Here is a 22323-nt window from a genome sequence, read left to right as displayed (position 1 = left end):
AACTCACGACTTTACTTAGGGAGAATCATGATGTCTTCTCATGATTAGCCTCTGACATGCCCGGCATTGATCCAACGGTAACTTGTCGTAAGCTGCACTTACCCCCGATGCCAAACTTGTGATCCTAAAAAAGGCGACATTTTACACCCGAGCGAGTAACGATTATTGAGAAAGGAGAAGGGCAATGTCGGCATTGAGGAAGTGGCACATCTAGCGTGGCTGGCCAACGTTGTGCTAGTGATGAAAAAAAAGAAGGGTAATAACACTGATATTCCTTAACTTGATAATTACGCAAACAATTCTTAAGTGTGGGGTTTCATCACAAAGGGCCTCAATATTAGTTGGAGTGGGGTTATGATATTTATACTCTTCTTTTCTTAAAGATACGATCAATGTAAGATATTTCAACATGCCCTCTCACGTAGGACCCAATTAGTGGGTCACACGTGGAAGATCCACACATCGACAACTACGCGGAGCCAAAAGGACTCACCCTATACACGAAGCCGAGGAACCCACTATCTTCGGGTGGGGCCAAGGGGACCCACCTATCATGTGGCAGTATAGTATGCTCCCACTCCTTGACTCTGATACTATGTTAAATTGTCAAAGAAACGGGCCAAAGGCCCACTTCCCACAACACCGATATTGTCCCCCACTTGTTAATTACCACCCGCACAATCAGTCAGATGTTGGGTTTTTATCTCAAAGGCCTCGATATTAGTTGGAGTGGGTTAGGATATTTAAACTTTTCTTTTCTTAGAGATACGGTCAATGTGGGATATTTCAACACGCCCCATCACGTGGGACCACATCAGTGGGTCACATGTGAAAGATCCACATGGAGACAACCAGCCAAGGGGACTTACCCTATATGTAGGCCCAAGGGATTCACCATCCGTGCTAGCTAAGAGGGCCTGCCCATCATATAGCAGTTCAATTCGGGCCAATCCCTGGCTTTGATACCATGTAAAATCATCAAAGAGACGGGTAAAGGCCCATTTCCAACAACACCGATATTGTCCCCAACTTAGTAATTATCACTTGCATAATCTGTCAAGTGTGAGGTTTTATCACAAAAGACCTCAGTTAGTTCGAGTGGGGTTAAAATATTTAAACTCTTCTTTTCTTAATGATACAGTCAATATTGGATATTTCAACACATATCTCATGTTTTATAGTTTGGCCCCCTGACCTGCTCTATACTCTCTCTCTAACTCGTGACCCGTTCTCTTTAAAAATAAAAAAAAATCCTTTAAACATGTTGTACAAAAATGTGGGAAATTGAAAAATCAGAAAGACACAAGCACCTAGGTATTCTCCCTACATGACTACAACCACAAATGCGAGCATTTCTCTATGTAACCATGTTTTGCAATCCATTGTTGTCATACTCTAATTTTAAATGCACTCGCCCAACTAAATCCAAGGGATTCGTGTAAGAGAAAGCAAGTGTAGTTTTGGAACTCTTAATTCGAGTTTGAACTCTTACGAATATATTTTTTTGGGCCATTAACTCTGCTGTGGTGTGTTGTTTGACTTGGGGGCCAAAAGTACAGTGTCGACTCATGTGGTACGGACTGCATAGGCGTGAAAACTAATTTTCCATCAATATATGGTGAGATACCTCATATATATTAAAAGAAATGGCACTCACCTGCCTTGTTACGTGTAAGATTTTCCAAACAAACCAACTTTGTTCATGTTCGTGTTAGACCAACACCAAGGGTAAGACCCAAAACCAAAACACAAATATATAGATTTAAACCCAAAAATGTCACCCAATACTGAGACCTAAACCCAAAAAATTTAGCTTTGATTTTATTTCATTTCAATCTATTGTATTTTTAGTCAAAGGAAAAAGAAAAAAGGTTCTTAAAAAAATACCCATATTGTTGAATGTTAAGGATGATCCTAAGTGAAGCAATGACTTCAAGAGATGCAGTTTTTTGGAAAGAGACTATAGATGATAAATTTGAATCATTAATATCTAACCAAACATGGGTTTTAGTAGACTTGCCCCAAGGATCAAAAGCAATAGGTTGTAAGTGGGTATTTAGAAGAAAATAGAATATAGACGAGTCTATTTAGACATTTAAAGCCAGGCTAGTTGCCACATTTAAAGCCAGGCTAGTTGCCAAGGGTTTAGGGAATAGACTATTTTGATACATATGTACCAGTAACTAGGCTCACATCAATTAGAATATTGTTTGCATTGGCATCTTTATATAATTTGCATGTGCATCAAATGGATGTGAAAACGACATTTTTAAATGGTGATTTGGATGAAGAAGTCTACATGGAACAACCAAAAGGGTTTGTTCTCCTTGGGAATGAAAAGAAGGTTTGTAAATTAGTAAAGTCGTTATGGATTGAAGCAAGCACCAAAACAATGGCATGAAAAGTTTTATTTTGTCATTTTATCATATAGATTTAGACATAACAGTGCTGATAAATGCATATACTCTAAATTCACAATGATTATGGTGTTATTATATGTTTACATGTCGACGACTTGCTAATTTTTGGTACAAAAATGAAAGGTGTATCAGAAACTAAAGAGTATCTAAATTCAAAATTTAAGATGAATGACTTGAATGAAGTAGATACTATCTAAGGAATTAAAGTAAAGAAGCATAGTAGGGGTTACACTTTGTGTCAGTCACATTATATAGAAAAATTACTTCTTAAGTTTAAGCATCTACAAATGAAAGAAGCAAATACCCCTTATAAGCCTAGTGAAACTTTGCTTAATAATTCTAGTAGGTCCATTGCACAGCTTGAGTATGCTAGTGTAATTGGAAGTTAAATGTATGCCATGCATTGCACCATGCCAGATATCGCATTTGCAGGAAGCAAACTTTCTAGATACACTAGTCATCCAGATACTACTCATTGGAAGGCAATAAATAGAATTTTTTTGTTATCTTAAAAGAACTATTAATCTGAGTTTAACTTACTTTGAATTTCTAGTAGTACTTGAAGGATATTCAGATACAAGTTGGATAACAAGTGCTAATGATAATAAGCCTACATCAGGGTGGATTTTTACAATTGTTGAAGGAAGAATTTATTGGGCTTCGAAGAAGCAAACATATATAGCACATTCAACTATGAAATTTGAATTTATAGCATTAACGACAGCAGGTAAAGAAGCGGAATGAATTAGAAATTTGTTATTGAAAATAGAGTTGTGGCCACAACCAATGCCATCTGTTTCCTTATATTGTGATAGTGAAGTTACTTTGTCTAGAGCATACAATAAGGTATACAATGGAAAGTCTAGACATATTAGCTTGAGACATGAATATGTCAAGCAATTAATAACTGATGGGGTTATTAATATTATTTATGTTAAATCAATTAATAACTTGGCGGATCCGTTAACAAAAGCACTTTCAAGAGCTTTGGTAGTTAGTACATCTAGTGGAATGGGGCTAAAACCCTTTACTGAAAATTAGCCACTAATAATGGTAACCCGACTTTGTCTAGAACATCACTAGTTTAAAAGTTTAATGGGTAATAACAAATTATTGATAAGTGTCTGTAAAAGCACTGAAAATTATTATATAGCTCATTCCATGATGATTAATGCAAGACTACTACGTTTAGGAGGATGAGTTTTATCTCTTAATGAGGTTATTTGTAGTTATGTCTATAGTAGCAGAGACATGAGAATGAACATCACCTATATGAACATAAGAAGTGGTGCTGCTTCTACCAAGGGTTGAGTTTTCTCTTGTAAATATTCATGAAACCAAGATGAAGCACAATGCCATAATAGTGCTTAATTAGTTCAAAAAATTCTTTAAAGAAATAAGACATAGTCATATCTGTAGTGATTCTGGTTTTAACATAAGAATAGTTGGTTTAAACTTAGGTCACCATCGCATTCGTTATAACTTTGAATTACTTACAGTAATTAAAGGTTTAGTTCAAAAGATACCTTTATTGTATGCATAATTATATCGGTATGCTTGTGATAATTGTAAAGAGAGAATTGTTGTAATATTATTTTCTACGTATTCTTAAAATAGGGAAGGATTGTTGAATATTTATATATATATATGCGGTTCTTTTACGGAAAGTTGGGTTATTGACTCGACAATCATATCTCTTCAATTTGAAGCATTGCAGCTTTTCATTGTTGCTAACAAAGATGGACAAGGATTGTCTGCCCTCCCACTTTCGATGCCTTTCTGTGCCCTCCTGTTTGTGTGGTCACGGTTAAGCCACGTCAACATTTTATATTACTATTCATTTTTATCTTATTATCTCTATTAAAAAAACAATATATAATGTTAACGAGGCTTAACCGTGACCACACAAAACAGGAAGGCACAGGAGGGCACCGGAAGTGGGAAGGCAGACAATCCTTGTCCAACAGAGATACCCATTGGTTGGGCATCTGACCGCATGCTTTACAACGTATATGACCTTTGGGTAATTGGTGTTTTGTATCAGATATGTCCATTGGACATACTGCTGCAATGAGTTGTATCCCATGGTGAAAAGGCATACTCAAACCAAAGGATGTGTCTAACGGGTGTAAATCTCTTTCTATATATATTGGTAACATTAGTAGAAGAGAATTTCATTTAGAAATTTATTGTCTACACAATTGCTTTGCTCTTTTCTATCTTTCACATTCATACAATTTCTTTTTAGTTATTTATAAGGGAATACAATTCGGTTTTGCTAATCGAATATTCCATACTTTTTGTATCCTAGAAGTGATTTGTCAAGAACCTTTTAGCAAACTCATTCGAGTGGGGGCAAATAACACTTTAAGAAAACGATTCAAGTCGTACCTCAAAGTCATCCTTCAGATTATTCTCTATTTTTCTACATTTACTCTAACATAGCTAGCTTTTGTCGACCTTGAGTCGTGTTAAAAGTTTCCACTGATCTTCCTAATACGATTGAGAATAATGTTGAGCATATTCTTGAAACTTGTGGATTCCACGCTGAATACATCTAAACCTCAAAAGATGTAGATAAAATTTCACCGGTAGATATTGTCGCTCTGTAATAGTAGAGGCCTTTCAGACCAATGAAACGGGTAAGCTTTCCTCCTCCTACTTTCAAAGATTTTCTTGTTTTTCCCCCCATTCATGAAGGTAATTAGTGTCGTTGTTGCTCAATTAGAATATTTCACATGACTGTGCTTTCTCTATCAATTGACCAGTGACAAAGAGCATGCCGTTTCCAAAAAAACAAAAAAAAAAAAAAAAAAAAAGAGACGCCCATGCCAGTGATAGGCTGATTGTTTGACGATGGCCCTACTAGGGCAAATCCTGGGCCACTAAGAGAACGCGACGTGCAAATGGCCTAAATGGATAGTTAAAAGAGGACAAGATGCCAATCAAAATCAGAGAGGAAAGGATAAATTATGAAAGGTTGTCAAAACTTGGGCTAATTATAGCCAGCATTATTGGGAGTTTTCTTGCAGACTTATTATTATATATAATTGTGAGTAGTGGTGTAATGTTGCATACAAATAGGAAGAAGGGCAAACAAGTAACGAGCAACAAGAGGATGATCTGGTCAGCTGGATTTTCACCTGACACCTGTATACCCCAATCCCCTTACGTCTGCAATTCTGCTAGCTAGCGTGAGAGACGTATGGACAATATTTAAAGGGGGGTGGCTCAATTGTAATTGGCTTTTATGGTTGAAGGATTAGTTTTTGTGTGGGCGGAATGAATTGAAGCTTAAAACCCTTTGTCCTGTCTCACATCTCTGTGTGGCGCAATATGAATCAATCCATCGATGGGTGTGGTGTTGATATGGAGGAGGGCGGCATTGAGACGCTTTTTTCCTACAGTCACTTATGAGTTACGTGCGTACAACTTACGTGTTAACATAATATAAAAATGTTTGTGCGTAATTGTGATTATGTGTTGTTTTCTTTCATTTCATGACTTCACAATATAAAAGGTTTATACATAATTACAACATATGTATATAGTATATGTATACAATTATGTGTTATATCTCTCATCGTATGACTTGTATACGATGAGAGATACAAAATACAAGATTGTATACAAAAATTAAAGAGTTACTTCATAAAAGAAGTTAACCCAAAGAGCTAGCCTTCTAACAAAATTGAGATTAATAAGCATTATCACTTACCTTATCTTTCTTTCTGCCTTATCCATCTTATTTGCTGATGAGGTAATGAGAAAGGGATGGGTGAGGGACAAAACAACGTGTGGAATGACGGGTGATCAGCAAGAAAAAAAAAAAAAAAAAAACAATGATACCTAGAGTGAAAACTAAAACAATAATTTAGAGGCAATTCGAAATAGTGTTAACTATCAAACTTTGATTTCGCATTCTCTTCCTCTTTATTAATTTTCATACGGATTTCTTCTTTACTTCTAATTAAACAAACGAAAACTAAGGGGTGTATTGAGTAGAGATTTTGAAGGGTTATAACCCACAAAATTTTGATGGAGCTTTAACAGAAAGTCATGGCTCGTGAAGGGAGGAGATTTTATATGCATGCTTTTAATTTTGTTTAACTAGTGAATGACGATGAATAATTGTTTACCTAGTGACTAAGACAACGAGCTCAGAGTTTTAATTGATTTCTACGCACTTGGGGCTGGATTTGTTGGATGCTTAAAATACTATATCAAATCTCTCCAAATTCACCTAAATTCCTACTTTTTGAAATTCTTTGAAATCAAATGCTAGTGACTGAACAAGAAATTTTAAAAACTCATTTCAAATCATAATTGAATATATTCGAATTCAGTAAAATTTTATAAACTCTCCTAAGATTCTAAATGAATACCCTTGAATTTGTCAAAAAAAAAAAAAAAATCTCCCATAATCCTAATTAAATGAACTGAACTTTAAAACTTCAATTAAAATTCTGATTAAATACATCCATATTTTTGTAATCTTTCAATAAATCACAATTTAAAATCCTTTAAAAAAATCATTGAATGCATCCAGATTTTAATGGATTTTTATAAGGGGAACCGTTACAATTTTCTTTTTAGTTATCAAAAGTTTGGACTGCAAAATGAGATTTACGTAATGCCAATAACAATTTATTTTATAAATAATTTTAAAAATCAAATTGAATACCACTAAATTTGTAAAAAAAACTTGAATTAAATCACGTAAAAAATTCTATTTGGATACTTTTCTTTATTATACAACGAATATTACTATTGTAGACTGTACTAATTGGATACTCCTGTAACTATAGAAAATATAAGTGTCACTAGACAGAACCTACCAGATACCGCGACGTCACCGGACACATAATACGGGGCGTCGCATCATGACTAAAATTTAAAAAAGCACTATTCATTGCATTATTGTGTGTGGAGCCAATCACTACTTTTCCAAGAGCCGTAAAGTTATTTCTTTTCTTTTCTAATCTTCCCCAGTATCCTTATTTCACGCCCATGCAGCTATATAAAGGCATGAGCGGCACCAACCTAGTATCAAACACAAAGGCGAGAGAGAAACAGAAACAGCCTGCAGATGTCTCTGAGAGAGTTTGGAGAGTTAGAAAACATGCCCACCGTTACACTCAGCAGTGGCTACGAGATGCCGGTCATCGGCCTCGGCCTCTGGCGTCTGGAGAAGAACGAGCTCAAAGACACCATCTTAAATGCTATTAAGCTTGGCTATCGCCATTTTGACTGTGCTGGTATACCCTCCTCCATCACACCTGATCCTGTTTTACATTAATCCATGCATATTTTACATTAATTTTGGTTTACTTCGTTCTAAATAATTCATAGTATTTTTATGAATTCAATCAAATACTGGCTAGAGAAGGAAGAATCGAATATCGGACTTGATGTGAATGGGCGGATGTTCCTGACTATTGGACACAAAGTTATTAAGCGGTTGACTATTTTTGCCACTAAGTGCTGGCAAACTATTAATAATTTGCTAAAAGGAATCACATGCATCATGCGTAAGTTTTTTTTTATGAACAAGAAAAGTGCACAAGCCATAAAGGCGGCGGCGGTGATGCAATCTGAACATAACTTTTTTGGTTACACGTGAGACTAGCAAAAGGAAAAATGGATGTAATGTATGTAAACGACTCAAACCATGGGAAGCCTTTGTCCGAAACCATGGGAAACCCGTTTGGTACTTTTATTGGTTACACTAATACACACACACACACACACACACACACACATATATATATATATACACACACACACATATATATATATATATATACACACACACACATATACACACATATATATATATATATATGGGGTTATGATTCGGTGACATAAATTTTGATATTTATATTATAGGGTCCATTTCATAACATATTTGTTTACTATGTATTGTAATAAATGAGTATTTTATGTTTTATTTGTTTAGGCCGAAAATGGTATTTTGGTTTATTCCAAAAATGGCAGTTTGTCTTTTAGGACGCGGATAAGTGCACCTCCCATGGTCACAATTGGCAGATTAGGTTAAGGCACTGAGTTAGACTATTATAAATGCATGTGTATAAAAGTGGAGAAGACAAATGAGTCCCAGACCTTCGCTTCCAATATTTTTCGACCAATCCCATGTTTGTTTCTCCCTTGGGAAAGGGAATAATAATAATAATAATAATAATAATAATAATAATAATAATAATAATAATAATAATAATAAGGAAATGTTATTGACACTTTAAAAATCTTATTCTACACTCCTCACAATTGTATTTTTCTTTCCAAATATAGAAAGTTTGGAGTGTAGAATGAGATTTTTGGAGTGCCAATAACAATTTCCTAATAATAATAATAATAATAATAATAATAATAATAAGAGAAGTGTTATTAGCACTCCAAAAATCTTATTCTACACTTCTCACAAATGTATTTTTCTTTTCAAATATAGAAAGTTTGGAGTGTAAAATGAGAATTTTGGAATACCAATAACAATACCCTAATAATAATGATGATGATGATGATATCATACGAACATTATAATTTAAGAGGACACTAACTGTAATTTGAGAGGATGGTCTTAAGCATAACGAGCAATTCACCACTTGCAAAAACTTATTTGTGGAATATAAAGTAAAAAAACAATTGGTCTTTATGTTGTAAATTTAAATCTAGATGTGTCACTATTTTATGGATAATAATGGTAAACTATTTGACGTTGCAGCTCATTACAAGACTGAAGCAGACGTTGGGGAAGCACTTGCAGAAGCATTTAAGACTGGACTTGTCAAGAGGGAAGAACTTTTCATTACCACCAAGGTCTGATCTAAGTAATTTAGAGTTTGCTTGAATATGCTTTTAAAATGACTGAAAGCGTTTTTGGTGAAAATGTTTTTAGAACCAATCTTTAGTAAAGATGCAAGTAAATTCTAGAAAAACATTTAAGCGGCTTCCTGGAAGAAGCACATAACTGATTTTTTTGCAGAAAGCACTTTAACGGCTTTTGGAATCCAAAAACATTTTCTCTAAAAGCGCTTTCAATCATTTTAAAAGCACATCCAAACGAGCATTTACTTATTTGGTTTGGAACTACTTTTATAAAATAATAATATGGTGGAGATTTAGGCTAAGCCGTAAAATGAACCCGTTATAACTAAGTATTGAAGTCTTCATCTATGAGAATTAAATCTAAAACCTCTTACTCACAAACAAACATGAATATATCTAAATTGTAACGCTAGTGGTGAAGTATTAGTGTTTATCTCACGTTCTCTCAAGAAAGTGGCGTATAATTTGTTGTTGCTACAATTATATTGCAGATTTGGAATTCAGACCATGGGTATGTGGTTGAGGCCTGTAAAAACAGCCTCAAGAAACTTCGGCTAGATTATCTGGATCTCTACCTAGTTCACTACCCATTGCCCACGAGGCATAATGGTACCTCCCCACTGTCTCTCTCTTTTAGGTTGGTTAATTGGGATTGGATGCCATTCACATCCTCTTTGTGAGGTATCCTATATGTTTATCGTACATTGTGTGATCATAAATAATTTTGAATTTTTTCATTTCAAATTAAATACAAACAATACCTACGAAAGTTGATCGCACAATGTACAATAAACGGATAAAACGTGAGAATCCGGAAAAAGATCCTTATCCTGATTATTGTATCACTCAACGCTGTGACGTTACAAAATTATAAGTAGTTAATTTACAATGAATTGGTATTTATTTTACTTGCTGTATGGTCACAGCCATTGGTCAAACTGCCAGTCTTTTGGGCAAGGACAAGGTGCTGGACATAGATGTAACAATTCCCCTTCAACAAACATGGGAGGGCATGGAAAGGACCGTCTCTTTGGGCTTAGTTCGTAGCATTGGTCTCAGGTACATCCCATAAGCACTACACCTTCATCTCCGTATCCGAACTCGATTAGACCGGTGAACGTCGCTAAACCAAATTGTAATTGGCTTCGTTTTTGCAGCAACTACGACCTCTTTCTAACCAGAGATTGCTTGGCTTACTCCAAAATAAAGCCTGCAGTGAGCCAATTTGAAACTCACCCCTACTTCCAGCGCAACTCTCTTGTCAAATTCTGCTTGAAACACGGTGTTCTTCCCACAGCTCACACCCCTCTCGGAGGTGCTGCGGCCAACAAGGATATGTTTGGTTCAATTTCACCTTTGGATGATCCAGATCTCAATGTAAAGTATTCTCTGTTTTATACATGCACCATTCAAATGTCGTAATTACGATATAACAATCTCTGTTTTCTAAAACAATAAGCCAACCATAGAAATTAGATATCGAACTTGTCATTCATGAGAGAAATACATCTAGACCGTAATGCTCACTTGAGTGTCTCATTTTCAGGATGTGGCTAAGAAGTACGGAAAGAGTGTGGCACAAATCTGTCTGAGGTGGGGAATTCAAAGGAAAACAGCAGTGATTCCAAAGTCATCAAAAATTCAGAGAATGAAAGAGAATTTGGAGGTTCTTGAATTCCAGCTGAGTCATGAAGACATGGAGGTCATAAACAGTATAGACAGGAAATGTCGTACCAGTCTACCTTCCAAGACTTGGGGCTTAGATGTGTACGCATAAGCATGGAATTCAAAATCCGCCGACTTGCTGCTCCTGCAACTTCTTCAAAGGGTGTTAAACAGAAGCGAAATGGAAAGTATCGTGAATCTTAGTTACAATAAACTTAGCTTTATATAATTTTCCCAAGCTCGTCTATCTGCTAGTTCAAAAACTTCAGTATTCAGCCTTTGTATTGGGCATTGCAAATTAGAATATATAATAAAATGAATGCCATTGTAATTTTCTTTTGTATTAATAAATGTGTGATAAAATAAATTGTAACAAATTACATATTGCATCACTATTTTGTTGCTTACTTGTTCATTTGAATCGAATAGTGCGGAGTCACAAAGCTTTACACTCAAATCACCTTTGCACTAGCTTTTGTAAGTTTGCGCTTAGTATACAAATGGAATAATGGCGAGCCGTTTCTTGGGATAACTTTCAAATTTCTGGAGGTACCACCTATGTGTTTCCGCTGCTGCCAATACTAAGTTGGACACCTGAAAGACACCAAATAAGAGAGTAAAGCACACGGAGAAATAAGTTTACTTTAGAAGACGTCTGTCTATGCGTGTGTGCGCACACTCATGTGTGCATGTGTATGTACGTATATTTTCAGCACAAAAAAAATCATACCGCAAATCCAAAAAGTAACCAGATTGTGAGATCTGTTCCTCCACTAGCGACCACAAGGCCAGCATATATAACCTTCATCATTATCAAAAGAGAAATTTAGCATATACATCAAGACTCGGAAAGAGTTTTAAGTGATTCGAGACAAAAGAATTCTCTTTAAGCATGCAGTGAGGAGAGTCAAGAGACTTACTATCTCAGCCAGATAGTGTGGAGATGAAACAATTTCAAACCAATCACCATGAGGAATCACATATTCATCATTTGGTTCACTGTGATCTCGTAATGAGCCCTGTAATAATATTTCACATGTCAGGAACATTATAAAAGTGAATGCAAGGACGATCGAGATAAGAAACACAATATCCGCATTCCCTAATTCAGCTGTATGAAATGAAATTAGTATATATGTCTTAGAATGCATGCTTATTTAACTGAGAGAGAGCGAGTGTGTATGTGCGCGCGCATGCACGGTGACACACAATGAGACATACAAGAATTGCGTGACATCGGCGCTGATGGATCCAACCCCAAAAAAATATAGCTGCACCAATCCACTGGAGCCAACCAAGCTTCAAAAGAGAGTTCACAAATTGTAACCAATCAAATTCCACTTCTCGCATTCTACTCTTGCCCTTGACAATGAACTCAGCCACTCCACTTATTGAAAATTTATAAACCTCCAGAACATTATTGCAGCAAAGTGACAGTGGTGCTGCTGTGTAGAAGCTAACGTCAAAAAGGAACAGAAATCAGTAAAAAATGTGCACAAAAACAATATCTTTACATATGTATTTAAATGCATATGCACAAAACCAATATCTTTACAATGAAGGGGTTTGTGAAAAACTTACAAGAGGCCAGTCAGATATCCGAAAATGTGCATCCGAGCGGAGGAGCTATAGTTGAACACATATATTGTCTCAAAGAGGCGCCTCAAGACTTGAACCTCCATCAATAAAAGCAGAAAGACCGAACGCCAAATGCTATATCTGTAACTGACAGGAACCGAATGAACCTTGTCCCATGAAAAGATATGTGAACCTCCAGTGAAGTGGCTGGCGATTGAAGGGTAAAGCAACGATTCTGAAACCAATGGTACCGTTTTATACGCATACATCGAAGTTGCAACGAGCAATAGCGTTGTCCACGCTACAGCCACCACATAAAAATGGCAGAACAACTTTTGAGGAACTGTGAACTTCTACAATTAGAAAAAGTACAAAAATAAAAATAAAAATTCATCATGTAGCGTACAGAAAAATAAAAGAAGAATTCATAAGGACTTGTAGGTCGGTTGGTTAAGAACATTCAATCCCGAATATGATTACCCTCACTCTCAATATCGCCCATGACAATTGAACAGTTATACCGTGTTTCCCAATTTCTTCAACTTTCTCACCAACCAAACAGACCATAACCCAAAATAGACCATCAAATCCTTTACCTGAGATGACGACTGCATGATCTTCCCTCTCTTGGCAAACCCCAGAACAGCTCCATGAAACGAGGTCAGCCAAGAACAAGGTACGGCGGCTACGAGTATGGGCATAGTCGCTGCAACCCATGCTGTTCTAAGCAACCCAACAACACCCACCTCCATTAGAGCGAATACCCAAGTCAGAAAAGAGCTTAATGATTTGGGAAAGGCTGGAAACTGTGAAATTTAAGCACTTTCTCAACTGGGTCTCTTAAAAGTCTGCGCCATTTTTGCAGATAAAATGCACATTAAAAAAAGGAAATGAAAAAATGTACAAAGAAAATCAAGACATTTTATTGAAGAACTGAATGCAATCACGATTTACGGGGAAGTGGACAGGAGTCGCCAAGTTCAAGAGGAGATACTAATACCAGGCGTGACGTGAGGTTTTGGGACACAGGGTTAATGATCAAATTTTCAAGTCGGCAGGGTTAATGATCAAAATTTCAAGTCGGCAGGGTTAATGATCAAATTTTCATGTCGGCATGGTTAATGATCAAATTTTCAGATTAAATTTTGTAAACCAAATAATATAAATAATGTAATCGTTGATGAATGAATAATTTATTAAGTGTTGATCAACGTAATTATTTATTATCATTGACACATTATTTAATTTGAAAATTTAGTTTACAAAGCGTTATGCTTTGGCATATAACACAGCAGTGTCAAACGATGGATTTTTTAGATTAACCACCGACAAAGTTCGAACTCCCGTTATTATAGGATATTTATAGTTGGATATCTTTGAATTCAATATTACAATTATTTTTCTAACATACTGGGGCTTTTTTATTCCTTCTATGTTGAAAATCTTATCATTTTAGATTTTCTTTCTTACTTTTATGTTTTTCTAACATACGGTCAATATGAGATATTTCAACACGCCTCATCACGTGGAACCTAATTAGTGGGTCAATCGTGAAATATCCACACGGAAACAACTAGCCAAGGGGACTCACCTTACACGCAGGGCCAAGAGATTCACCATGTTCGTGCTACACCAAGGGGCCCCACCCATCACGTGTCAATTTAGTTCAGGCCCAATCCCTGACTTTGATACCATGTAGAATTACCAGAGAGACGGTCGAAAACCCACTTTCAACAACACCGATATTGTCCCCAACTTAGTAATTACCACCTGCACAATCCGTCAGGTGTGAGGTTTTATCACAAAAGGCCTCGATTAGTTGGAGTAGGGTTAGAATATTTAAACTTTTCTTTTCTTAAAGATACAATCAATATGGGATATTTCAACACATATCTCATGTTTTATAGTTTGGCCCCCGACCTGCTCTATCCTCTCTCTCTCTAACTCGTGACCCGTTCTCTTTAAAAAATCCTTCAAACATGTTGTACAAAAATGGGGGAAATTGAAAAATTAGAAAAACACAAGCACCTAGGTATCCTCCCTGCATGACTGCAACCACAAATGCGAGCATTTCTTTCTGTCACCATGTTTTGCAATCTATTGTTATCATACTCCAATTTTAAATGCATTCACCCAACTAAATCCAGGGGATTGGTGTAGGAAAAAGCAATCGTAGTTTTGAAACGCTTAGTTCGAGTTTGAACTCTTACGAATGCATTTTTTGGGCCATTGACTCTGCTTTGGTGTCTTGTTTGACTTGGAGGCCAAAAATGCGATGTCGACTCATGTGGTACGAACTGCATAGGCATGAAAACTAATTTGTCATCAATATATGGTGGGATACCTCATATATATTAAAAGAAATGGCACTCACATGCTTTGTTGCATGTAAGATTTTCCAAACAAACCAACTTTGGTCATATTCGTGTTAGACCAACACCAAGGGTAAGACCCAAATCCAAAACCCAAATATTTAGATTTAAACCCAAAAATATCACCCAATAAAAAAAATTGACTTTTGACGCAAACGAAAACCCAAATTCTGGTTTCTATTGCCTAGCCGAAATGTTGGGCCGCCACAAAATAGAGGATGATTTTGGTTAGTGGTCGACAACTGGGCCCCACGTGGCAGGGGATCCCATCTGTCCATCATTATCATTTGGATAAAATTGAGCCTTGAAGTTTGATCAACGGTCCAGATTAAAATTTATTTTGGATGATCTTTTGATTTTGATCTAATAATTCATATTTTTTCTTTCAAATCCAATGGTTGAAATTTAAACCGAACCTGAAAGTTAATAAAATAAATTTTCTAAAACATATCCACTTTAAAAAAATTATTCCAAACTATAGATACTCATAATTTCAACCAAACGGGCAAAATAATAAAATAAATTTTCTAAAACATATCCACTTTAAAAAAATTATTCCAAACTATAGATACTCATACTTTGATCATTCATCTGCATAAAATTAGTTTGTTCATTCATTTGTTGGAATTTAATTTTTTTTTTTTTTTAGGTTAAAACACTCGGACAATTAAATTAAGATAACATAACTCAAAATTACAAAAAAATCTTTACCAAAAGAAAAGGGTTAAAACCATTCCATAACAATGAATACATTTTAATCAGGTCTTGAGAGTTGGATGAAATTCACTGTTCACATACCTAAATTCTGCCTTCCAATAAACCTAAATATTTAGTTTGGATCCAAAAGTTAAAGTTGGTCTGAGTCCCCAATATAAAAATTGTTCAATGATTAGCTCATAGACCTATGAATTATTCAATGATTACCTCATAGACCTATAAATTATTCAGTGATTACCTCGTACACTATGTTAAGAAATGGAAATAATCGCACTCGAATACATTTGTGTTAATGGTTCACCATGTCGGTAATCGTTTTAGCAGTTCATATTGTGTTCTGTTCTTGTTAAATTACCACTATTCAAAAATTCTTTCGCCTAACGCCGCCTAGCCGTTAGACTAATGACTACCGTTTCAATTAATTTATAGATGTTTGAAAATTAAAAAAATGTATCTAGACCTATAAAGACGTTGAACTAGCCCGCCTAGGCACTCACTAAGATTATCTAAACTCATCTGAGTATTTAATCTGATTCTCACTTTAACAGAAAATTTGATAACTTTTATTTTGCTTTTCAGACCAATGAAACAGGTAAGCTTTCCTCCTCCTACTTGCAAAGATTTTCTTGTTTTTCCACCCGTCACGAAGGTAATTAATGTCGTTGTTGCGCGGTTGGAATATTTCACATGCATGTGCCTTCTCTATCAATTGACCAGTGCACATGACCGCTAATTGTTTGACGATGGCCCTACTAGGGAAATTCTTGGAGAGATTTTTTAGTGTGATCGGTATACGGGATGATACATTATTTGTCATTAAATAAATGATGAGATGAGATATGTATGGTAAAAAGTTAATAACTTAAAAAATAAAATTTCTCACAATTTCTATTAAAACACATAGTGTACTACTTGTATTCATGTCACAACTAAAATTTTTTCCAAATCCTAAGCCACTAAGAGCACGCGACGTACAAATGACGTAAATGGATGGTTAAAAGACAAGATGCCAATCAAAATCAGAGAGGAAAGGATAAATTATAACAGGTTGGCAAAACTTTGGACTATGTGGGAGTTTTCTTGCAGACTTATTACTATATATATAATTGTGACTAGCGGTGTAATGTTGCATGCAACTAGGAAGACGGGCAAACAAACAAAGAAATTTTTCATTGTGATCGAAACATGAGTGATAGATTTTATGTTTTTATATAAGTAGTAAGAAATTTTACTTTTTAAGTTATTGACATTTTAACAAATATATCTCACTATTTGTATAGTAATACATAGTGTAATACTCCGTGTACCGATCACACTGAAAAATCTCTCAAACAAGAGGATGATCTAATATGCTGGATTTTCACCTGATACATGTGTATACCCAAATCCCCTCATGTCTGCAATTCTGCTAGCTAGCGTGAGAGACGTATGGTTTGGGGATTAGTATTTGTGTGGGCGGAATGAATCGCAGATTAGAACTTTTGTCATGTCTCATGTCTCTATGCGGCGTAGTACGAATTAATCCATCAATGGGTGTGGTGATATGGAGGAGGGCGGCATTGAGACGCTTGTTTCCTACTATCACTTATACTCAATTACGTGCGTACAACTTATGTGTTAACACAGTATAAAAATGTTCATGCATAATTGCGATTATGTTCGTGCGTAATTTTGTTTACCTAGTTATTAGCACCTCAAAATCTCACAAAATTTCATTCAACCCTTGGGTTAAAACCTAAAATTTTTAGCCCATGAAATTTAGGTTTTAACCCAAAAACAAGTTTTCTGCCTCAACCATTTTGGGTTAAATTTTTACCCCCCAGATTATTAAAGGATGAATTTAAGCTAATTTTTTTTCAAAAAATAACTTAAAAAAAAAAAAATATATATATATATATATATATGTGGACTATCATAAATTAATTTTACGAACATTTTAACCTAAAAATATTTAAATTCCGATACACATTGAAAAATCACTAAATCGACACATGAAACTCATGAAACAATATAGAAGAATAAGAAACACATGATAGAGATGTATAAACACAAAACACATGAACAAACACATGGTTTTGGAAGATGGTAGAAAGAAAATTGGAAGAAATGTAAGAGAAAAATGAATTTTGTCTGGATGTTTGAACAAATACATAGGTATTTATAGAGTTTTTTAGTGAATTTTGAGTTAAATAATAATTTTAAATTATTTTAGCAGTTAGATTTAAATTTTGACTGTTAGATCTTTTTTTTTTCACCGTTAAATTTAATTATATTTAATGTCGATTGTTGAATTCACTACATTTATAAAATATAATACAAAAATATCACCTAAATTAAATGTGGACCGTTGGAGAACCAACGGCCCATTGGGCTCACTTTCCATTGCCAACACTTGTCATGGGTGGGGCTGCACTTTGCAGCAATCTTTAATGTTGCAGCATGTTCATCCTTTGGGCGCGAGTGATTTTGGGCAATTGCCGCCCCACCAATTTAGGGCTGGTTTGATATTGTTGTGTTTTGAAAAAAAATTGATTCTGCTGTGATGTGAGAATAAGCGGCTGTGAAATAAAGCAGCAGAGTGTTTGGTAAAATTTTTTGTAAAAGTGCTTTTGAAAGAAAAAAAAACAACATTATAGTGTTTGGTAAACTTTTATGTAAAACATAAGTGAAAAAAAATCGATTTTTCAAAGCTAGGTTTTGCAGCTTCTTGTTTTTGGCTTTTTTTCACCCAAAACTGTGAAAAAAAGCTGAAGTTGAATGTTTACCAAACACAAAAACAGCTCCTAGTTTTTTTTTATACCAATTTTTTTCAGAATTACTTCAGTACCAAATCAGGTCTTAGTCTAAAGGTTGGAATGAAACGACGGAGAAATAGAAGGCAAATTTCGAGACTTACTTAAAAAGTCGGAGTTGGTCTAATTATAGAATATAAAAGTGTCACTAGACATACCTACCAGATCACCGCACCATAATACGGGGCGTCGCATCATGACTAAAATTTAAAAAAGCACTATTCACTCCATTATTGTCCATGGAGCCGATCACTACTTTCCCAAGAGCCGTAAAGTTATTTCTTTCCTTTTTTAATCTTCCCCAGTATTCTTTATTTCACGCCGATGCAGCTATATAAAGGCATGAGCGGCACCAACCTAGTGTCATAGTTCAAACTCAAACACAAAGGCGAGAGAGAAACGGAAACACGCTGCAGAAGTCTCTGAGAGAGTTTGGAGAGTCAGAAAGCATGTCCACCGTTACACTCAGCAGTGGCTACGAGATGCCGGTCATCGGCCTCGGCCTTTGGCGTCTGGAGAATAACGAGCTCAAAGACGTCATCTTAAATGCTATTAAGCTTGGCTATCGCCATTTTGACTGTGCTGGTATACCCTCCATCACTCACCTCACCCTGTTTTACATTAATCCATGCATATTTTACAATACTTCGTAGTATTTTTATTAATTCAATCAAATACTTACTAGAGGAGGGAGAATCGGATATCGGACTTGACGTGCATGGGCGAGTGTTCTTGACTCTTGGACACAAAGCTCCCTTGCTAGTATTAACCGATATTCTTACTCATAGCTGTCATATTATAAAATCCTTGTTTTATGTCTGCATACAGCGCTAAGGTTTGAGACGTTTTTAAAGTTTCCATATGAATAACTAGCTAAGTTATCAAACGGTTGACTATTTTTGCCACGAGTGTTGGCAAACATTAATAATTTGCTAAAAGGAATCACATGCAATCATGCGTAAGTTTTTTTTATGAACAAGAAAAGCCATAAAGGCGGCGGTGATGCAATCTGAACATAACTTTTTTGGTTACACGTGAGACTAGCAAAAGGCAAAATGGATGTAATATATGTAAACGACTCAAACCATAGGAAGCCTTTGTCCAAAACCATGGGAAACCCGTTTGTTACTTTTATAATCGCTTAGTTACATTATATATATATATATATATATATATATATATATATATATATATATATAAGTGGTTATGATTCGCAGACATAAATTTTAACATTCATACTGTATGATCCACTTCGTAACATATTTGTTTACTATCAATTGTACTAAATGAATGTTTTATATTTTATTTGTTTAGGCTGAAAATGGTATTTTGGTTTATTCCAAAAATGGCAGTTTGTCTTTTAGGACGCGGATAAGTGCACCTCCCCTGGCCTGAATTGGCAGATTGGTTAAGGCACTGAGTTAGACTATTATAAATGTATGTGTATAAAAGTGGAGAAGACAAATGAGTCGCAGACCTTCGCTTCTTATGTTTTTCGACCAATCCCATATTTGCTTCTCCCCTTGGGAAAGGGAATAATAATAATAATAATAATAATAATAATAATAATAATAATAATAATAATAATAATAATAATAATAATAATAATAACAATAACAAAATAATAATGAAAACATCGTATGAATGCTGTAATTTGTGAGGACGGTCTTAAACATAATGAGCAATCCATCACTTGTAAAAACTTATTTGTGGAATACAAAGTAAAAAAAAAAATGGTCTTCATATTGTAAATTTAAACAATTTAAATCTAGATGTGTCACTATTTTATGGTTAATAATGGTAAACTATTTGACGTTGCAGCTCATTACAAGAGTGAAGTAGACGCTGGGGAAGCATTTGCAGAAGCATTTAAGACTGGACTTGTCAAGAGGGAAGAACTTTTCATTAGCACCAAGGTATGTTCAAGTAATTTACTTCTTTGGTTTTGAACTGCTTTTATAAAATAATAATCTGGTAGAGATTTAGGCTAAGCCGTAAAATGGATTCGTTGTAACTAAGTATTGAAGCCTTCATCTATGAGAGTCAAATAAAAAATCTCTTACTCCCAAACGAATATGAATATATCTAAACTGTAACGCTAGTGGCAAAGTATTAGTGTTTATCTCACATTCTTTCAAGACAATGACATATAATTTGTTGTTATAATTATATTGCAGATTTGGAATTCGGACCATGGGTATGTGGTTGAGGCCTGTAAAAACAGCCTCAAGAAGCTTCAGCTAGGTTATCTGGATCTCTACCTAGTTCACTACCCATTGCCCACGAGGCATAATGGTACCTCCCCCGTCTCTCTCTCTTTTAGGTTAGATTATTGGGATTCGATGCCATGCTGATCTTCTTTGTGAGATCCTCACATCAAATCCGTTTATTATACATTGTGTGGTCATAAATCATTTTGAATTTTTTTCACTTCAAATTAAGCACAAACAGTGCCTACGATAGTTGATCGCACGATATACAATGAACGGATAAGATGTGAGGATCTGAAAAAAAGATCCTCATCCAGATTATTGTATCACTCAACGCTGCAGCAATGAATTGGTATTTATTTTACTTGCTGTATGGTCACAGCCATTGGTCAAACTGCCAGTCTTTTGGGCAAGGACAAGGTGCTGGACCTAGATGTAACAATTTCCCTTCAACAAACCTGGGAGGGCATGGAAAAGACTGTCTCCTTGGGCTTAGTTCGTAGCATTGGTCTCAGGTACATCCCATAAGCATTTATGCTACACCTTCATCTCCGTATCCGAACTCGATTAGACCGGTGAATGTCGCTACACCAAATTTTAATTGGCTTCGTTTTTGCAGCAACTACGACCTCTTTCTAACCAGAGATTGCTTGGCTTACTCCAAAATAAAGCCTGCAGTGAGCCAATTTGAAACTCACCCCTACTTCCAGCGTGACTCTCTCGTCAAATTCTGCTTGAAACACGGTGTTCTTCCCACAGCTCACACCCCTCTCGGTGGTGCTGCGGCCAACAAGGATATGTTTGGTTCAATTTCACCTTTGGATGATCCAGTTCTCAATGTAAAGTATTCTCTGTTTTACACATGCACCATTCAAATGTCGTAATTACGATATAACAATCTCTGTTTTCTAAAACAATGAGCCAACCATAGAAATTAGATATCGAATATGTCATTCTTGAGAGATACATCTAGACCATAATGCTCGCTTGAGTGTTTCATTTTCAGGATGTGGCTAAGAAGTACGGAAAGAGTGTGGCACAAATCTGTCTGAGGTGGGGAATTCAAAGGAAAACAGCAGTGATTCCAAAGTCATCGCAAATTCAGAGATTGAAAGAGAATTTGGAGGTTTTTGAATTCCAGCTGAGTCATGAAGACATGGAGGTCATAAACAGTATAGACAGGAAATGTCGTGCCAGTCTACCTTCCAAGACTTGGGGCATAGATGTGTACGCATAAGCGTGGAATTCAAAATCCTCCGAATTGCTGCTTCTGCAACTTCTTCAAAGGGTGTTAAACAGACGCGAAATGGAAAGTATCGTGGATCTTACTTACAATAAACTGAGCTTTATATAATTTTCCCAAGCTCGTCTATCTGCTAGTTCAAAAACTTTTATTATTCGGCCTTTGTTTTGGGCATTGCAAAAGAGAATATATAATAAAATGAATGCCATTGTAATTTTTTTTTTTTTTTTTTTTTTTAATGAGTGATTAAAGGCTTTGTTGTTGTTGTTGTAAATGAGTGATTAAAGAAAGTGTAACAAATTACATAAAACCGAGTGCAATGATGTTTTAGGATTCATATAGCCAACTTCAGTTACTGGGAAAAGGCTTTGTTTTTGTAATAAATGAGTGATTAAATAAAGTGTAACAAAGTACATATTGCATAACTATTTGTTGCTTACTTGTTCATTTGAATCGAATAGTGCGCAGTCACAAAGCTTT

The 22323-nt window shown here is 35.5% G+C and overlaps 3 protein-coding genes across 7 annotated transcripts; 2 read left to right on the top strand and 1 right to left on the bottom strand.

Annotated features, from left to right (window-relative positions):
- The first annotated feature begins 7469 nt into the window (after positions 1-7469).
- LOC137725787 (NADP-dependent D-sorbitol-6-phosphate dehydrogenase-like) lies at positions 7470-11338 on the top strand. Its single transcript, XM_068464574.1, has 6 exons — positions 7470-7678; positions 9163-9257; positions 9758-9875; positions 10193-10325; positions 10424-10643; positions 10813-11338. Exons 1-6 carry the CDS (start codon positions 7510-7512, stop codon positions 11041-11043), a joined length of 966 nt encoding a protein of 321 aa, XP_068320675.1. The 5' UTR covers positions 7470-7509; the 3' UTR covers positions 11044-11338.
- Positions 11339-11389: 51 nt separating this feature from the next.
- On the bottom strand, positions 11390-13550 carry LOC137725785 (polyprenol reductase 2-like). 5 transcript variants are annotated; one of them, XM_068464570.1, is made up of 6 exons: positions 13106-13550; positions 12513-12859; positions 12153-12387; positions 11852-11950; positions 11662-11733; positions 11390-11525 (listed from the first exon to the last, which is right to left on the bottom strand). In XM_068464570.1, exons 1-6 carry the CDS (start codon positions 13259-13261, stop codon positions 11421-11423), a joined length of 1014 nt encoding a protein of 337 aa, XP_068320671.1. In that variant the 5' UTR covers positions 13262-13550; the 3' UTR covers positions 11390-11420. The 5 variants fall into 5 exon arrangements, with proteins under 5 accessions (XP_068320671.1, XP_068320672.1, XP_068320673.1 ...); XM_068464571.1 differs by having other exon boundaries at positions 12513-12852; XM_068464572.1 differs by having other exon boundaries at positions 12513-12810.
- A 5221-nt stretch (positions 13551-18771) lies between these two features.
- LOC137726457 (NADP-dependent D-sorbitol-6-phosphate dehydrogenase-like) lies at positions 18772-22046 on the top strand. Its single transcript, XM_068465391.1, has 6 exons — positions 18772-18975; positions 20212-20306; positions 20568-20685; positions 20983-21115; positions 21220-21439; positions 21607-22046. The coding sequence occupies exons 1-6, from the start codon at positions 18840-18842 to the stop codon at positions 21835-21837; spliced, it is 933 nt and encodes a 310-aa protein (XP_068321492.1). The 5' UTR covers positions 18772-18839; the 3' UTR covers positions 21838-22046.
- Positions 22047-22323: the final 277 nt, after the last annotated feature.

Source organism: Pyrus communis, chromosome 2 (assembly GCF_963583255.1).
Source record: "Pyrus communis chromosome 2, drPyrComm1.1, whole genome shotgun sequence".
NCBI classification, from domain to species: domain Eukaryota; kingdom Viridiplantae; phylum Streptophyta; class Magnoliopsida; order Rosales; family Rosaceae; genus Pyrus; species Pyrus communis.
Note: the sequence above shows the minus strand (reverse complement) of the source record. Positions and strands in the feature narration are given on the sequence as shown.

What these genes read in the sequence shown, in the direction of transcription:
- LOC137726457 (XM_068465391.1), top strand. Translation starts at nt 18,840, where the DNA reads ATGTCCACCGTTACACTCAGCAGTGGCTACGAGATGCCGGTCATCGGC. An exon ending in TCGCCATTTTGACTGTGCTG is followed by an intron (nt 18,976 to 20,211) that starts GTATACCCTCCA and finishes TTGACGTTGCAG; the next exon opens with CTCATTACAAGAGTGAAGTA. An exon ending in ATTGCCCACGAGGCATAATG is followed by an intron (nt 20,686 to 20,982) that starts GTACCTCCCCCG and finishes GTATGGTCACAG; the next exon opens with CCATTGGTCAAACTGCCAGT.
- LOC137725785 (XM_068464569.1), bottom strand. Translation starts at nt 13,261, where the DNA reads ATGGAGGTGGGTGTTGTTGGGTTGCTTAGAACAGCATGGGTTGCAGCG. An exon ending in TCATGCAGTCGTCATCTCAG is followed by an intron (nt 12,863 to 13,105) that starts GTAAAGGATTTG and finishes TTCTAATTGTAG; the next exon opens with AAGTTCACAGTTCCTCAAAA. An exon ending in CACACTATCTGGCTGAGATA is followed by an intron (nt 11,734 to 11,851) that starts GTAAGTCTCTTG and finishes ATAATGATGAAG; the next exon opens with GTTATATATGCTGGCCTTGT.
- LOC137725787 (XM_068464574.1), top strand. Translation starts at nt 7,510, where the DNA reads ATGTCTCTGAGAGAGTTTGGAGAGTTAGAAAACATGCCCACCGTTACA. An exon ending in AACTTTTCATTACCACCAAG is followed by an intron (nt 9,258 to 9,757) that starts GTCTGATCTAAG and finishes ATTATATTGCAG; the next exon opens with ATTTGGAATTCAGACCATGG. An exon ending in GTTCGTAGCATTGGTCTCAG is followed by an intron (nt 10,326 to 10,423) that starts GTACATCCCATA and finishes TCGTTTTTGCAG; the next exon opens with CAACTACGACCTCTTTCTAA.